This window comes from Phyllostomus discolor, chromosome 4, assembly GCF_004126475.2.
Source record: "Phyllostomus discolor isolate MPI-MPIP mPhyDis1 chromosome 4, mPhyDis1.pri.v3, whole genome shotgun sequence".
In the NCBI taxonomy this organism is placed as follows: Eukaryota; Metazoa; Chordata; class Mammalia; order Chiroptera; family Phyllostomidae; genus Phyllostomus; species Phyllostomus discolor.
Window position 1 is genome coordinate 197,199,987 of NC_040906.2, and position 18,719 is coordinate 197,218,705.

The following is an 18,719-nucleotide window of genomic DNA, read 5'->3' on the forward strand; positions in this document are numbered from 1 at the left end:
ATCATATGGCTGGATACCTTCTGGACAGATCTCATATACATACCTTCATGTCACCTTCCTTGCTTTTGAGCTTAAATCCTTTGGTGGCTTCCCATTACCTTGAAGGTAAAACCTCCAAATTGTAATGGCCTACAAGGCCATTGAAATCGCTTCATGATTTGGGCCCTACCTTTTACCTTCTCTATTCTCTACAGTTTTTCCTAATGTACCGTGCCCCCTTTGAATCTGTTTTTGAATAATGAAAAAATGACTAATAGCAACAAGATAAACTGAGATGGCAAGCATCCGACCTGGTAGCAGAAGGAGAAAGATGGAAGATAAAATAGTGGGCAAGTTAAAATAGTTATCTAAGTTACGAACTAGTATTGATGTGCCTTTAATCCAGGAACACCTGTGACCTGGAGAGCAAGGGCATTATGAATGCCAGATTGTAGAGACTGTGCATTCTGTTGTGTTCCTCCAGTGAGTACTGATGTTTGCTTCGTTGGTTTGCTTGCTTACTCTCTTGTCTGTTTTATTTAACATGGCTGAACTCAAACTACAGACTGAAATCTCAGTTTTGTTGTTTTAGCCTTAGCCTGGCTACTTGGAATCACTGTCATATGTGTAGTTTGGGGATCAGAGGTGTGTACAGATAGAATACGTAGAGTTCAATGCTCTGTTTTGTTTTTTCTTTCTTGTGATTTACTCACTAGGTTTTTAGCTGTTGTGGTTATGTCAGTCTGTCCTTTGGTTCATTAAAGTGAGTAAAACTGCAGGTTTTCTCTCACAGTGTTACCTCTGCTCTCTGACTGAAAGCCATGTAAAAATGGAGAGTGACCCATTCCATCTTCTAAGTACTGAGTCCTTCTCCCCACCCCTAGCACCATCACCACCACCATCATCACCTCATTGCTGTTTCTGCCTTCTGTCTTCAAGTAGTTGTTTTTTAATACTTTGTCTATTGTTTCTAGTTGTTCATGGTGAGAGCTGGTCTAGTAGGAGCTGCTTAGCCATTACAAGGAGTGGAGCCCTCAAATACATTTATACATTTGAACAGTTTCCTTGTTTGTGTACTTGACAATCTTTATTAGAAAAGTAAGCAAGTGTGATGAGTTTCACAAAGAATTTTAGAAATTTCTGTACATGTTTTAATAATGCAATGAGTTTAAATTTATTTTCATGATTCATCCTCTTTTAAATGGTAAAGGTGGTCCTGAGTTAGACTGAAAATGTATTTGCTTCTCCCTCAAATTGTGTATATATTTCCAAATCTAGCTCATGGAAGTGTGTTTTTGAAACAAAGTAATGTGAAGAAACCATACAGTAACCTTCTATTTCATCAAAAGGTGTGACCTAGATTCTGGGGAGATAGCCATTATTTCAAAGTTCTTGATCCTTTGGACCTAGCATTATGAGGATAGCTAGATAGAAAATAAATAAAATGCTGTAAAGAAAAGGCAGAGTATAAGAATGTGGTGGAGGTAGACAAGTTGTGGCATTATTTTAGATAGAGAAATTGGTTCAGGAAGTGGTCTCGGAGGAAGTGACATTTGGCCAGAGATCTTAATGAAGTAAGAGGAGGAAGCCATGCAGGTAATCTGAGGGGAAAGTGTTCCAGGCACCAGGAACAGCAAGTCCAAAAGCCCTAAGGGAGGAATGAGATGGGCTTCTTTGAGAAAGCAAAGAACCAAAGGCTCTGTTGAGAACTGAGGGAACAAGGAGAGTGGTAGGAGCTGAAGTTCGAAGGGTAGCAGTGAGCCAGTTGTAGGATTCTGAGCAGGGGAATGATTGCTCTGATTTCCTTTTCACAAAGATCACTCTGCTCACTAGAGTAGGGATGCATGTGAACCGAACAGTGAAGGCAGGGAGGAGACCGCTTAGGAGACCTGTGTGGGTTACTGTGGGGAAAGTGGTCAGATTCAGAATATTTGTTTTCAGATGACTTGATGATGGATTGCATATGGGACTTTAGAGAAGGAGCAACTAGATGAATGATGGTACTATTATTTGCTGAGATGAGAAGGACTGGGCAAGAACTGGTTTAGATGGGGGAAAATGAAGAGTTTTAGATATCCAGAAGGAGATGTCAGGCAAGTAGCACTCTATTAGTCTGGGACTCAAGAGGGAGAGTTCCCTTGGAGTTGGGAACTTTGCAAAGCCTCTGTTTAAAGCAGTGTGTTCAGATGGATTACCTTGAAAAGAAACCCTAGGTCTGCACTCTATAGCCCACCAACATTTAGACTTCCGGAAAAGCAAGAGAATCTGACAGAACTGAGAAGGAGCTGCCAGTGGGTAGGAGGAAAGCCAGAAGAGTATAAATCTCAGAAGGCAAGTGAAGAAATTGTTTAAAGAATGAGGGAGTGACCCTGGCTGGTGTGGCTCAGTTCCTTGAAGAACTGTCCCACCGGTTAGATTCCAGGTCAGGGCACATGCCTAGGTTGCAGGCTTGGTCCCAGTCGGTGTGAGTATAGGATGCAACCAATAAATGTCTGTCTGTCTGTCTGTGTGTCTGTCTCTCCCTCCCTGCCCCCCCCCCTTCCTGGAATCTAACTAAATAAGTACATTTTAAAAAGAATGAGGAAGTGACTAAGAGATTCACTAAGATGAGGACTGGGACTGACCTTTGGGTTTGACAACCTGAAGGTCTTTGACTGCTTTGATTTCTAAGTACTTTCAGTGGAGGAAAAACTATGAAAGCCTGATTGTGGTAGGTTTAAAAGAGATAAGGAGGAAGGAAATGACACATAAATATAAACAACCCTTTCCAGCAGTTTTAGCCCAAAAGAAGAAGGGGCAGAGAACTGATAGCTTGATTGAAGTCAAGGGCAGCTTTCTTGAGATGAGCAGTACCCCTTAAATTATTTTTAAATATTATTTTATTGCCCTGGTCAGTGTGGCTCAGTTGGTTGGGTGCCATCCTGCAAAGCAAAAGTGGCTGATTCGATTCCCAGTCAGGGCACATAACTGGGTTGCAGGATCAGTCCCCAGATGGGGCATGTACAAGAGGCAGCCAATTAATGTTTCTATTCCTTTTCCCTCCCTTCCTCTCTCTAAAAATAATAAATTAAAAAAATTAAATATATCACTTACTAATTTCAATACTTCTCTTTTTTCCTGCAACCCTATTATAGAAAGACTTTAAGTGCTGAAATTGTGTGTCTGTGTGTGTGTGTGTGTTACATAGAAATAGATTTGGGAAATCTATAATGCAGATAATTTGGTTTGGCAGTGCTTTCACCTGACATGTAACCAAGCTAAAGTATTACTGAATTAAGTAAAATTTAATCAAATGATAATAAAAAACTGAAAGGCTTTACTATGCATGCTAAATAAGCTTTTACTCTGTTGAGGACTCAGGAGTTCTATCATAACTAAATTTACTCAGAAATATTTTAATGTCTACTGTTATGCTGAAAACTGTCTTCAAAGTGCTAGATATACAATAATGGATCAGAGACCCAGTTCTTATATTCGTAGAGTCTATGGGCTTCTATTTATTTTAAGCTTATGTTACTGTGGTTGAAAGAAATACTACAGATAAGAAATTTGTTTTAAAGAGATTGTCTTTTGTTAAATTTTATCCTAAAATGAAATATATTTTAATTATTAAGCAAATGCCATGATTTTAAATACTTTAATAAGGTATATAGGTTTAATATACTTATATACTTATTTATATCCCAAAAAAGCTTTCAAGAACCAACATGGTTTATGTTAGGAGTATTAGGAATAAAAATAAGGCAGATAGTTCTCAACTTTGGCCACATGTTAGAATCACTTGAGGAACTTTTAAAAATGTGTATGTCCAGCCTCCTCCCCAGCCAATTAAATCAGAACCTTGCAGGTGGGATAGGGGGTCATGGCAAGCATTAGTATTTAACACATTGTTTGCGGGTAGTTTTTATCGCACGCTCTACTACCAGTCAACGTAAAATGTATAAATACGTTTCCCACATACAATGTGTTAATAGAAACATGGAGTAAAATGCTACTAAGCCCCTGAGAATGAATCGGTTATACATTTAAGTATTAAATATATCTGAAAATTAAGAAAAAAATCAAATGTATTGGGTTATAGATCATTTTTAAACAAAGCATGCAAAGTTATTTGTAGAACCAGAACCAAACTTCTTCAGGTTTCTAATTTTGTGTAGAGTGAGAATTACTCTCCTCAGGCTGTCTTCTAATCATGAAGGAAAAAAGTCAGTAGTTACTCAGTTTCCCTTTTTGAAAGAATGAGGGAAGACCCCCTTGAGAGTAATTCTTTACTTAAATACCTTTGGCGTAGCCATTATAAAGCATAAAAGTATGGAGGGATTAGACAATTTAAAGTTCTCCATCAGGAATTATTAACTGAAGAGATAGTATAAAGCTTTATAGGACTAAGTAATATTTTTATAGTTTATATTAAATCTAGTATATATTATACTAGACCACAATACCCTTTTGTATTGAAATTTTAAACCCACAATATTCATTCTGTAATCAGTTCTCATTAAAATTTTTTTCTTTCTTTCACAGAAAATGCTTGGACAGAAGAGATGAGTTCTATTTCCACTAAGGCCTAGAATTGCCTACTGTACAAATAGTCCTGATCAGGCAATATACGAATGGCCCAAGGAAGCCACCAAATTGATTTTCAGGTTTTGCATGACCTGCGACAAAAATTCCCTGAAGTACCTGAAGTTGTTGTATCCAGGTGCATGTTACAGGTCAGTGTTCAATGATTTCTGAATTTATGAATACAAACCTGGTATTTTTTTAAACATGAGAAGAAAACTCTTATATCTTCTTACTGGCTTTAATGTGCTATGATGAAAAGAAATGAGTTTTGGTGTCTGGTAGTCATGTGGCCTTTAGCCAGTCATTTAGTCTCTGTACCCCTATCTGTAATGTGGACAATACCTACCTTGTCAAGTAGATGTGAGAATTAAACAAGATCCCAATATAAAGCATTGATACATGGTTTATACTTACTGTGAGCTTGCTTTACTTGTCCCCCTCCTATTTTGCCAGGAGAATTCCAGATCTTCATGTGAAAGCGAGAAAGTCATTAAATAGGAGTCAGGACTTTTGGGTTCTAATCCTAAATAGGCATCTCAAGCGTATTTGGCAAGTACTATGCCTTCTTTGTACTTGAGTTTTCTTATCTGTAAAAGTGAAGGAAATTGACTAGACAAAGCCTAAGATCCCAATTCTGAAAACTTCATTTTTATATTTTTAAATTTATTCTGAGTTTTCCAATTAGTATTACTAAACAACTAATAAATTTTTATATTTTTCTTAGTATGTACAATTTTAGAAATCCATGATTCTAAATATTTAGTGATGGTTGTGCCTTCTCATTTGATTAAACTGGAAGTTTTTCTATCACAAACTATTTTTCAATTTGTTAAAATAGAGGTATAAAAAGTAATTTGGACTCAAGATATATTTACTCTTGACAAATTAAAGTTTGAAATTATATGAAATTTTAAAGACTCAATATTTATACTTGCTATTAAGCGACTACATTTTGTTAACACCCTTATTACCTTTTATCTGTACAGTTAATTGGTGTGAACCTGCCTTTACTCTCCCGTCCGTCCTCCTGACTTCTACCAAGGTCTTTCTAAATGCAGATTCTAACATGAATTTACCTCCTTAAACCTCATTGTTGTTCTCCTTCAGAATAAAGTTCCTACCTTGACTAGGTCTGGAATCTGGAATCCTGCCTTCTACAGCTGATCGCTTGCCCATTCCTTCTTTCTCACACCCTTTGCTGTAGTCATCCTCAGCTGATGGGAATCCTCCCAACGTGCCTGGCTCTTTATGTAATACAGCGTTGAAAATGTTTTCAGTTAATAATACAGCAGTGCTAAAAGAGTAGATCTTAAGTGTTCTTACCACCAAGAAAAAAAAAACGTTGACTCTGTGAAGTGGTGGGTATGTTAATTAACTTGTTTGTTTAATTTCACAATATATGCATATATGACATCACTGCAGTGTAGATCTAAAAGACATGGTATAACCTGAATATATATATTTTTAGTTCTCAATCATACCTCAGTAAAGCTAGGAAGAAATAAATTTTTAAAAAATTAAAAATAATAAACAGTCTATGTTTTGGTGATAGACTTGAGTTCAAGTTTGACAGTTACCTAGGAGTATTAACTTCTGTGATTCTCATTTTTCTCAGCTGCACAATAAGAATAAAAAACCTTTACAGAGAATTAAATATGATAATGCAGGTAAAGCAATTAGTAGAATACTTGATTCCTAAAAAATGTTTGATAAGTGTTAGCAGCCAGTACTAACAGTAATAATATAAGACCCATAATAAATATTTGGTGAGTGAGTCAGTAGTCCACATTTGTCAGTATAGGATGTGAAAGAAAAAAAAATAAAAGAGGGGGGAAGGTAATAACAATGGACTCAGAAGTTAAAGAAAGTATGGGGAGGAGCAGAGATAGTAGGAGAAGGTATCTCCCCTATGTCCCAGGTACCTAACTTTTCACATAGAATTTCGTGATAAAATAGGACTATGCTGAGAATGTTCAGTGAGTCATAGAAAAATACTGTATGTTCTTCAATAAAATTTTATAAGACTTAATATTGAAAGAACCATCTGTAATACTTTCCTGATAGCACAGCGATAGAGATTTTGAAGTATCCTAACTGGAACTAAAACATAGAGCCTTTTGTAGAATTATCTAAAATATATTCAAAAAATAAAGAACTCTATGTACTCTTACAGTATGATCTGCAAGAGATTGTATTAAGAAGCAGAACACATCCGTATGTATAGGTGAGAGCATAGATGATTTAGAACTTCCTTTGTGCACTCAGTAATATCATCATTACTGTGTTAATCTGGTTTTACAAAAACAAAGCTTCCTACAACATGCTCTCCAACACCTAGTGATTACTAAAATGAACCCTGTTTTGCTTGCCAATTACCTGTGAAGTGGACCATACTCATACTGAGTTAATAATCATTCTGAGCATTCAGGTAATGTGCTTTTTAGCTGATAGAACAAGAATGCACCTTGTTTCTGGAACTACTCACATCAATTCCTTGTGCTCTAGATTCTCTAAGGTAGCTATATTATCATCAGGTGTAATTCATACTTTTTAAATTTATTGATACTCTGATTAAATTATAGAATAGTGTGCAAATATAGCATAGTTGGCACTTTGGGATTTTTTTAACTGATTTTTTCACTATTCTTTTAATACAATTGAATCTGTGTAAGTTTAGAATTGCCATGTCTTTTCAAAATAATGTATTGAAGTGTTCATTCAGTATTTGTAAAATTTAGTATTTAAGTATCATATCCTTAGTCGATAACTTCTCAGATGACTTCCACCTACTATCTTTATCCATATTTCTGTTAAAACACCTACCGTTCTGTATTGTATTTGTGTGCACACAAATCTCCTCCACTGGACTGTGAGATCCTTAGGAGCAGTGACTGTATTTCTACCTACTTGCCTAGTGGGTTGAAGGAGTGAATGAATAAGAGTTTGAGAAGGATGATCACAATATATACCTACTTTGATTACCATCTGTAATCTCCATGTCTGCACAAGAAGCTTGGGGAAGAGTGAACGAGGAACTGAAATTACGATTCAGGTTCTTTTAAAGAAGCTTCAAAGAGATTGTAGGTTTGTATATATACAAAAAAGCAGTGGTTATCAACCTTTTAAAAACTCACTCCACCTGTTTCAATACACTTAAAAAGAACCCTCTAAAGTTCCCCAGTAAAAATACCTAGGGCTTATTTGAGAAATAGCTGATTCCAGGTCTGGGGTAAGGAGTGTACAAAGTGACCCGGACAGGTTGTCATATCAGAAAGCAAGGAAGCTATGAAAGACTGCTGGGTTCATGGCATATGTACACAGAAACCAACTTGAAGTTATTCCCACTAGCCTAAATATAGGATATAATGACCACAGTCAGTTGACACATATCAACATGTTAAAGATATAGGAGTTTATAAAGATACAAAAAATAAATCTTGGTCACCTTTGGAGGTTGCTGGGGTACCAGTTCATTAGTCTAAAAACCAGCAAAGAAAAAATGTATTATCCTGCCTCTTCTGTGCAAAGACTAACCAAATAGTTGAAGAAAGCGAGTACTGAGGAAAAATTGGAGCTAAAATATGAAGGGATATGAGGAAGAAGGAATCATATAATTGGGATATCACCACTATCACCATTTTGCATCCTCTAATAAAATTAAAGTTCTAAAGAGTAATCATCAGTCCCTGCTAAAAATCACTAGCTGGATCAAGCTGACATCAGAATCCACCAGTCAGCTTAAGATCACACAAAGTCAGACATTGTTGTACTTCTTGTGTGATACATTAACAAATAGACCCTATAAAGGGTCTGGACAAAAATTTGTACAAAACCTGCTCACATCTATAGAATTACAACTACTAGTTTATGGTGAAATACAGGGGATATTGACACCGCAGGGTGCAGTCAGCCAATCCAGATGGGAAATTCTATTAGACAGAGGGTCAAGTTTTCCAACACATGGCTAAAAAAAAAAATTAGAAACATAAGAGACATATCAGTCAAATAATTGAACCTTGCCTGGGTCCTGATGTAAACAAACTAAAAGGACATTTATGAGACACTTAGGGGACTATAAACTCTTTGGATATTAGATGATATTAAGTATTGATTATTTTAAGGTATGTTAATGGCATTATGATTGTTTGGGGGTTTTTTTTTCAAGTCCTGATTATTTAAAGATACATACAGATGTATTTATAGATGAAAACAAAACATCTAAGACTTAAGCTACCCTGGTGGGGAGAGTATTTGGGTCATACACAGTTGAGTGAAAAAAGATTTGCCATATATCAAATATTGTTAAAGATGATGGATAAAGGGGAATTTGTTATATTTATTCTATATTCTATTGTAGCCTTGTAAAATCCTTGTAAGTTCTTTTATGTTTTGCTGGTAAGAAAGTAATGTGAGTTATGGCATATCTGGGTCTAGAACATATTAAAATAATCAGATTATAAAGCATTGAAGGGATTTTTGAGAGCTCAAGAAAATTAGAGAGGAAGACTTTGTAAAGATGAGTGCCAGCTTTTAGAAAGCAAGTTCGAGATTGGATTTGGTTTGGAATGTACATTTTAATTTGGAAATGTTGGCAAAGATGAGAAGTTGGAGTCTTCGTGAGCTTTGGCTTAGAAGAGAGAATAATTTACAAGAATAGCAATAAAGTTAGCTTGAAGCAAAAAGCACCAATTGGATTTGGCTAAAAAATACAATCTAATTATAATAAGGAGTGATGAGTTGATAAAAGATTGTGATGAATTTTTAAATTACATTTGAAAAACTAACGCCAGAGTTAGGAGTCCGATAAAAAGATTTTTATAGCATGAGAGATTTGAGCTATTGATTTGGGGTAGGAAAAAAAAAATCAAATCACCTTTTCTTTTGCATTATTGTTCAAATTGTGGGCTGTCATTTCTTAAATAATTCAAAATGCCTTTTTAATTCAATTTTCTATAACAAGATTATATCTCATATCAAAATACCTGTAGACATTTTAACTTGGTTAGTCATCTTTTTTTAATATCTAAAACTGCCTCCTTTCTGTCAGGCTTCTAATTCTCAAGTTTTCTTTGAATTCTCTTTCTTGTAGCCAAATTTTGTTGACTGTTGACTTGTAGTCTTTCATAATTTGTTTCTGCTATATCATGTCTTCTAACAGGTCGTCTTGTATCAATAGACTTGTCTTCCCAAGACCCTTTGTGTCTTCACTTCTCTGTTCATTTATGTTTAGTGGGTCTCCCCATTGCCAATATTAAAGTCCAAACTCCAGTGTGACTCATTTTTCAAAGTCCTCAATTATTTCATCCCAGCCTGCTTTTCTGACAACTTATTTTTCAAAATATCCAATATAAACCTTTTAACTTCAGCCAGATGATGATAATCTGTTATAGTCACCTTGTTTAGAACATGCTTTTACTTAATATAATATTTATCTTCCTTTACTCATGCCATTTTCTTCACCAAAAATATTTTTCTAGCCAAATCCTACACGTCTTATGAAATCCATCAAGTATTAATTACCTCCCTCATTAACAGAGTCCTTTCTCCTTTCCACAGTGTCCTACAAAATTTACTCTCTGTTGAATTTCAATACCAGTTATTATTTGGCAGATACTCACCATTTTAATGATGTTACCTTTTCAAAAGCCCATGGTTTGTCTCTCACCAAGTTGCAAGCTCTTCTAGGGAAAAGTTTGGTTTTATATGTCATTGAGTCTTCCATAGTTTCAGTCTCCATACATGATCAGTAAATATTTTTATTTTATATTCTATTTATTTATTTACTTACTTACTTATTTATTTATAGAGGGAAGGGAGGGAGAAAAAGAGGGAGAGAAACATCAATGTGTGAGAGAAACACCAATTTGTTGCCTCTTGCACACACCCCCCCCCCCCAACCAGGACCTGGACAACAATCCAGGGATGTGCTGTGCAGGGAAATTGAACCAGGGACCTTTTTGGTTTGTGGGATGGCAACCAACCCACTGAGCCCCACCAGTCAGGGCTGTTCAGTAAATATTGTTATGGATGATTTGTGATTAGTTGTTAGTCTCTTTTGAGGATTCTTTAGAAACATCTGGTTGGGTTTTTTTTGGGGGGGGGGTTGGTTTTGTTTGTTTGTTTTTTAATCTTTGGAGTAGATTTTTATATGGTGCTCTCTATTCTAAAGATAGATATGAGCTCAGTTACTCTGGAGGCTACTTTGAGCATATATTTCATATTTGTGTGGGTTTTTTTCTTTGTAACACAAGTTAGCAAGAAGCATGTAAGGAATTGAAATGGCTATGAATTTTAGAATTTTTTAAATTTAAAAGGTCATTTTAAAAAGATTTATATAGTACTTGAATGTAGAAAATATTTAACCATAAAATATTATATGCTTAAATTGAATGTTCAGTGCTCAAATTTCATTTTTAAATAAGTTTCAAATATATGTTATTTTTAACTAATTTTTTGTTAATTATGTAATATTTAAGTAGTGATAAGTATAAGCATTCACTTTTGGTCCTAACATCAAGCTGTATTTATTCTGTTTCCTAGAATAATAATAACCTGGATGCTTGCTGTGCAGTTCTCTCTCAGGAGAGCACAAGGTATCTTTATGGTGAAGGAGACTTGAATTTTTCGGATGATTCTGGAATTTCGGGTCTGCGCAATCACATGACTTCTCTCAACTTGGACTTGCAGTCCCAGAACGTTTACCACCATGGGAGAGAAGGAAATAGAATGAACGGAAGTAGGACTCTGACGCACAGCATTAGTGATGGGCAGCTTCAAGGTGGCCAGTCCAATAATGAACTCTTTCAGCAGGAGCCACAGACCGCACCAGCTCAAGTTCCTCAAGGCTTTAACGTTTTTGGAATATCCAGCACATCTGGTGCTTCAAATTCGGCACCACATCTTGGATTTCACTTAGGCAGCAAAGGAACATCTAACCTTTCTCAACATACTCCCAGATTTAATCCCATTATGGTAACTTTAGCCCCAAATATCCAGACTGGTCGTAATACTCCTACATCTTTGCATATACATGGTGTACCTCCACCGGTACTTAACAGTCCACAGGGAAATTCTATCTATATTAGGCCTTACATTACAACTCCTAGTGGTACAACGCGGCAGACACAACAGCATTCTGGCTGGGTGTCCCAGTTTAATCCCATGAACTCTCAGCAAGTCTATCAGCCTTCACAGCCTGGTCCCTGGACTACTTATCCTGCATCTAACCCTCTGTCACATACCTCAGCCCAGCAGCCAAATCAGCAAGGCCACCAGACCTCCCACGTCTACATGCCCATCAGTTCACCTACTACCCCACAACCACCAACAATTCATTCATCTGGTAGCTCACAGTCTTCTGCCCACAGCCAATATAACATTCAGAATATTTCAACAGGATCTCGAAAAAACCAGATTGAAATCAAACTTGAACCTCCACAAAGGAACAACTCTTCAAAATTACGTTCTTCTGGACCTCGAACCTCCAGCAGTTCCTCTTCTGTCAACAGCCAGACTTTAAATAGAAATCAGCCCACTGTTTACTTTGCCGCCAGTCCTCCAAATACTGACGAGGTGATGTCCCGCAGTCAGTCTAAGGTCTATATTTCAGCTAATGCCGCCACAGGAGATGAGCAGGTCATCCGGAATCAGCCTACCCTCGTCATATCCACAAACTCCGGAGCAGCTGCCGCCTCCAGGAATATGTCTGGGCAAGTGAGCATGGGTCCTGCCTTTATTCATCACCACCCTCCCAAAAGTCGAGCAATAGGCAATAACTCCGCAACTTCTCCTCGAGTGGTGGTCACTCAGCCCAATACAAAATATACATTCAAAATTACAGTTTCCCCCAATAAACCCCCTGCTGTTTCACCAGGGGTTGTGTCCCCTACCTTTGAACTTACAAACCTTCTAAACCATCCTGATCATTATGTAGAAACAGAGAACATTCAACACCTCACGGACCCTACTTTAGCACATGTGGATAGAATAAGTGAAGCACGGAAGTTGAGTATGGGATCTGACGATGCTGCCTACACACAAGGTAATGACGCTGAAGGTGGAATCCTTCTCCGTGCTGCGCTTGTTGCCGTACACTTCATTTCACTGCAGATATGGGTGTCGGCATTATTTCATCTTTTAAATGTTGCCCTAAATAATACTATTTTAAGGACATTTGCCAGTGTTTATATAAATTTTAAGTTTCAATTTTATTATGGTATAACTTGAAGTTTGAATGATAGAATTATCAAATGGTTGGAATAATCAACTCTTATTTGTTCTCTTCATGTTTATAACATGTTCTTTTCAGTTACGTCTTAACTGTGGTGATAATCACTTTCCCTTTAAAATTTCTGCAAATAAAAATTTGTAAAAACACACATTTTAATAAGACTTAGTGAACTAATACAGTAAATCTGCCGCCTTTGACCAGTAGAATTGTCTTCATTTCTCTAATACCATGTTGTTAGTCTTATTGTATATCAAAGCCTTTACTGCTATGACTCCTAGAATAATCTAAAGAAAAATTTGAATCCTATCCTAATATTTGTCTCCTTCAGCCAGACTCCCTTAAAAAATAAGATAATGGAACCTTTCCTCTTATTTGGAATTGTTAATAAGAAGGTTTTAAATCTAATCTCACTTGAATATTCTTTTCTGTAATAGACTGGTTGATATTGGCATAGTACTAAACTATAATTATTAATTCAAGGAGAGATCATTTCTATCATGTCATATTTTATCTGACCCCTTAGGTTGCTCAGTCTTCAGTGAGAAACTTCTTTCACATAAGAAAGTGGAGGATAAGTGTTTGTTTTCTTGAATATTTATGCAGATTTGAAGGTTAGCTCTGAGTCCTTTAGAATAACAACATATCTTTGTCATCTTTGTATCCCCAATGAATCATTCCAAGTAGTGTGCTGTATCTTCACCCCCCTTGCGGCATGCAGCCCCCTACTACTGCTAGTACCACTTGTCCTTTTTAGAATTTCTAAAAATAGTGATTTTACTGCTGAGTTTCTTAGAGGAGCTTGAGCTTATTTTATGTTTTCAACAATTATATTCTAATGAGTCTCAGCCTAACCTGAGCTATGGTGCTTCCAGATTCTATAATCACCGTGGAGCTTTTAAAAAATAAAAATGCCCAGAGCTCATCCAGACCTGCTCAGTTAGAATTGGTGACTGGTGAAGCCTGAGTGTGCGTGTGCTTGTTAAAAACAAACAGGCCTGTTTGTTTTTAAGGTGCATGGATGGTTCTGACTGCACAGGAAGCTGGGCTAAAACATTTTCCCCTGTGAGTCTGTGACTAGAACCATTTTTGTTTAGTTCAACAGAATGTGAATTTTAATACACCATTATTTGTTCCACTGATTTCATTCCTGTTTTTCCCCTAAAGTCCTCTTTCTTCTGTTCTACTTCCATCAAAATAACAGGTTTCCTGTGTTTGGAGAATTGCTGATTCTTAAAAGGAGAGTAAATTTTTAAAGATAATTTGATAAGGGGAATTTTGTATTGAACTAGATATAAGATGTTTATATTTAGGTGGCCTGTGAAAATAAAGTTCCTTAAGCTTGCTATTACCAATTTCTCTCCCATTCTGTCTTAAATCTACTCTAGTCAGGATTTTTTCCATGAGTCAACCAAAACTGCTCTTGTGAAGGTCATCCGTGACAGCATTGTTCCTAGACCCAGTGGTCTCTCAGCCCTCTCATCGTCCTTGATGTTTGTATCAGCAGCATTTGCCACACTTGGGCTCTCGCTTCTCTTGAAACATTTTGCTCATTTGACCTCCAGGATTCTACATGAGGCTTTCCACCTCTCCTTTTATTCTTTCCCGGTTTTTCCACATCTCTCTGCCTGCTCACATACTGTTACTTAAGAAATGAGGTCAGAGTCTCAGCTCAATCTTTGGGCCTCTCTTTTTGTCCATACTGTGTCCTAGATGATCCCACTCAGTCTCGTGACTTTAAATATGTCATGCACCATATCACAACGTTTTGGTCAACACTGGGCTGCACATATGTGGTCCCATAAGATTAAAACAGATGTTGAAAGAAAAGTCTAGACCTAACGACGGTGTTGAATTTACTGCTACCTCTGTGTGGCTTAAATAAATTGTGTTATTAGCATGGTATCCATCTGCACCCTGCTGTGGCTGGGGTCCAGAGTTGGTCAGGGGGCCAGAGAGAGGGCTGGGCACCCTTGCACGCGCACACAGGCACACACTCACCCTCACTCTCCTGCGGGCATACTCACTCCCCTTCCCTCCATTACTCTTTATCTCTCTCCCTAGTCCTGGTTCTTTCCCTCTGGCTCCCGTCTCTCTGTTTTATTATTTCTGGTCTCAGGCTTTATCTCTCTGGGTCTCTTTCTCTTGCCTTCTCTCCCTTCCCTCTTTTCTTGCCCCCACCCCCTTCTGGTGACTACTGTCCCACAGATGGCACCTCCCTACACAGTCCTGTACCTCTCCCCACCCCTACAGCACAGCACACATTTTATCTTTTATACCTTATTTTTAGTGAACTTTTTATGTTGATATCTTTAGATACGCAAATACTTACCATTGTGTTACAGTTGCCTGTTGTATTCACCACAGTAACATGCTGTACAGGTTTGTGGCCTAGAAGCAGTAGGCTCCTAGGTGTGTAGTATACCATCTCCATTTGTGTAAGTGCACTCCACGATGTCTGTGTGACAGTGAAATTGCCTGACAACACATATCTCAGAACAGGTCCTCATCAAGTGACCTGTGAGTGTACTAGAATATGTTAATGAATCTAATGTGTTAATGAATCCCAAATTTATAACTCTAACCTGGACTTACTCTCTGAATCTCAAGCTAGTTTATTTAAATATCTACTTAACATCTGCACTTGAATGTTTGCTAGGCATCTCAAGTTTCCTAAGTCTGAAACAGCTTCTCACATTCTACCTCCCAGCTTCTCATGCCCCCACTCCAGCTTTCTCTTCCTATCATAGTTAAAACAACTTAATTTGTATTTAATGACTAAGCCAGAAATTTCAGAATTTCACATCTAATTTAACAATAGGTCCTATCAACTCTGATTTTCAAAGTATATCAAGAATTCTATCTTTTCTTACCACCCTCGTTGTCACTCACCACTCTCCTCCTAGCTGCCATTATCTCTCAAGCAAATTAGTGCAGGAGCCTACCTGCTTTCACCGTTTCCTCTTATGGTCTTCTTTGAACCCAGGAGATACTTAACGTAAGTCAGATCATATCACTCCCCACATGTGACTTATCTATTTCAATTCACAGTAGAAGCTCTAGAGCCTTACATGATCTACTGTCCCTGCCCCACTCACTTTCTTTTCCTTTTACTCACCACCACACTCACTCTGTTCCAGCCCTACGGGGCTTCCTGCTGTTCCTTAAACAAAGGAGGCATACCTTAGGGCCCTTGTACTTGCTGTTTGTTCCTTCTGTCTTAAATTCTCTTCTTCCAGAATCCATAGTTAACTCCCTCACTCCCTTCGGGTCTTTGTTCAAAAGTCACCTTTTCAGTGAGGTGTAGTCCCTGTTCTCCCTATCTAAATCCACACCCCAGCTTTTCCTGTCTTCCCATCCTTCCTCAAGGGGGGAAAGTGATTAATATTAAGGTAAATAATAACTAATAACAGCTGAAAACTTACTGTGTGCTAGGCACTGTTCTGAAAGTCCATGTCTCAAAACCAACTCTAAAGTAGGAACTAATATTATTTCTATTTTCAGATTAAAATACTTAGGAGCAGATAGTTTAAGTACCTTGCCAAAGAATGAGTCGCAGAGTCAAGATTCTAACCTAGAAAGTTGACAATAGAGCCCACACTCTTAACCACGACACTGTAGTGGCTTTCCAGATCTTCAAAATCAACCTTCTGGAAAGATGCTCCAGGTTTAATTGTAGCTTCATATAACAGCCCCTGGTGCTGCACTATCATGGGGGTTTCATGTGCCTCAATTTGAGAATCATGAAGTTAAAATATCACTCAATAAAAAATATAACAAAAACAAGGAGCTATAGAGAAAGAAATCACAATATATAGATATAATTAGAAATAAAACAAGAAAGTAAGGCCCTGGATAGGTGCAGGGAGCACCTTATAAAAGCACATACAGGTTAAAAAAAGTACTGATGAGTGAAGGCTCTGGTTGAGAGATGAAAGCCTCCCCAGGAAAGCAGGGTCCCCAGAATCTGCCACTCAAATTACTTTTCTTTGCTAACAACCTTCAGATAGCTATAACAACCATGATCACCAGTTTTTACACATATTTACATAATATATGGAATTTCCTAACGTTCGTAGGGCTCTCTGCCTTTGTATTATCTATGTATGGGCACATGGTTTGGGGGTGGGGGCTGTTCCTCTCACTTCCAGCCTTGCATCTCACTTCCTTCTGTTTACTGTGGAATTGGTATTGACCCTGGTTTATGCATTGACAAAATCTCTAGTGTTTCTCTGACTTGGTTCTAGTGAAATCAAAGAATTGTTCATTTCTGGAAAATGTTTTTTTTGTGGCGTTATCTTGTGTGTGATGCTGTACAGTCTACACAGCACTCACTCACAATACTAAATGGGGCGTCCTGAGTAATACTGACCTTGAAGCAAGGATCTTTCCTGAACTCTAATTTGTGTAGTGTGGGTAACAAGGGGGAAAGAACTATCTCTGCCTCATGCAGTGAAATCGAGCTTCCTAAAGCCCCTGGGACATACTGCTTCAGAGCGGGGAAAGTAAGTTGAGCCAGGTACTGAAATCACAGGAAAATATTTTCTGAAATTGAAGAGAGAACATGCATAAATAAATTTGGTAGCCAAAATGCATTATTTTGCATTTATATTTCATTTAACATTTGAAATCTAAAAATGCTACAATAAAAATTTCAAAAATAAGAATTTATGTTTGTGAGAGATACATTGTTTGATATGCCCTCTTCTGTAGAATGAGCAGAAGAAAAAGAAGTAAGTTAATGAAACTTCTACCAGGACACTGCTCATCTCATCACCAAGTCTGCCACCGTCTAAAGGAATTAAATTACATTTGAGTCCTTAAAGTACTACAAGAATCAGACAAAAATGAGTGCCAAGTAGAAAAAACTATTAGGTTAGAGAGAAATTTTAGCTTAAAACCCTGTAGATATAAAGAAGAGTGTTACTTTACCTACTAAGAACAAATTGAAATGCAGTTGTTTACCAGTAGTAAGGATACTGACCAGGTATCTCTACATTTTTCCCTTTCAGTCATACCACCTGACTCTACCTAATTTCTGGAAAGTACCAATAAACACTTAATCATTCACTATATTCCGAAACTTTCTGGTGTTTTCTCCCATTTATAGAACTATGTTTTTTGTAATACAGACAACTCATTCAAACCAATTTTCTTGGGTTGGGAAGGAAGCCTACTTCCTGTATTTTGTTATAATAGCCAGAGGCTCTTACAGAACTAACATTGCTGCCAAAACTGATTTCTCATTCTCCATTATCTCTACAGAAATCCATCTGTAGCATTCTAGTATTCATCTAACTGTAGTAAACTACAATGCTTTTAAAAATTACTCATACAAAGTTATAAACATTTTTAATGACACCTTGATACTGTTTTTCTTTCATTTCTTCTTTGCTCTTTATGTCTATCCTTATGCCAGTTTTACACTCTTTTGATTAGTGTTATTTAGTTTGTAAGTTTTGTCATTGGGACATGTAAGTTGTACTTTTTTCTTTTTCAAACCTATTTTGGCTGTTTGGGGGGTCTCTGGCTATTCCATATAAATTTTAGGATTGTCAATTTTAAATTTTACTACACTCAAAAATTTTTTTAAAGACATCAAGTATATGTGGGAACAAAAGGGTATATAGTGAGAAGTTTGCCTCACCAGAGACAACCAGTAGCTATTCACGAGTTCATTTTGTATTCTTCTGAAAGTTGAAATTATGTATCAAGTATATCTATATCTATCTATATATATATATAAACACTTCTTTATATAAATGGAACATAGTATTTTGCTCTGCCTTTAACCTTTATATATATATATATTTTTTTTTTTTTTAATATTCCAGGTCAACAAGTGTAGATCTGATTTTTTAGAAAATGGCTGCATAGTATTTTGTACATAATCTCTAACCAGACATTTCCTGATAAACCTCCAAGTCTTGCTTTTACAAACTGCCAC

General features: G+C 37.0%; 1 protein-coding gene across 8 annotated transcripts in view; it reads left to right on the forward strand.

Moving 5' to 3' along the window:
- TAB2 (TGF-beta activated kinase 1 (MAP3K7) binding protein 2) overlaps positions 1-18,719 on the forward strand; it is a 75,766-nt gene that overhangs the window by 37,182 nt on the left and 19,865 nt on the right. For 5 of the 8 annotated variants that reach the window (XM_036024872.1, XM_036024870.1, XM_036024876.1 and 2 more), the window contains 3 exons: positions 4,504-4,694; positions 4,999-5,098; positions 11,086-12,586. In XM_036024872.1, coding sequence (XP_035880765.1) covers positions 4,633-4,694; positions 4,999-5,098; positions 11,086-12,586 — 1,663 coding nt within the window. In that variant the 5' untranslated portion in view covers positions 4,504-4,632. The remainder of the gene's footprint in view (positions 1-4,503; positions 4,695-4,998; positions 5,099-11,085; positions 12,587-18,719) is intronic. The other 3 variants (XM_028510432.2, XM_036024874.1, XM_036024873.1) reach the window with 1 other exon arrangement.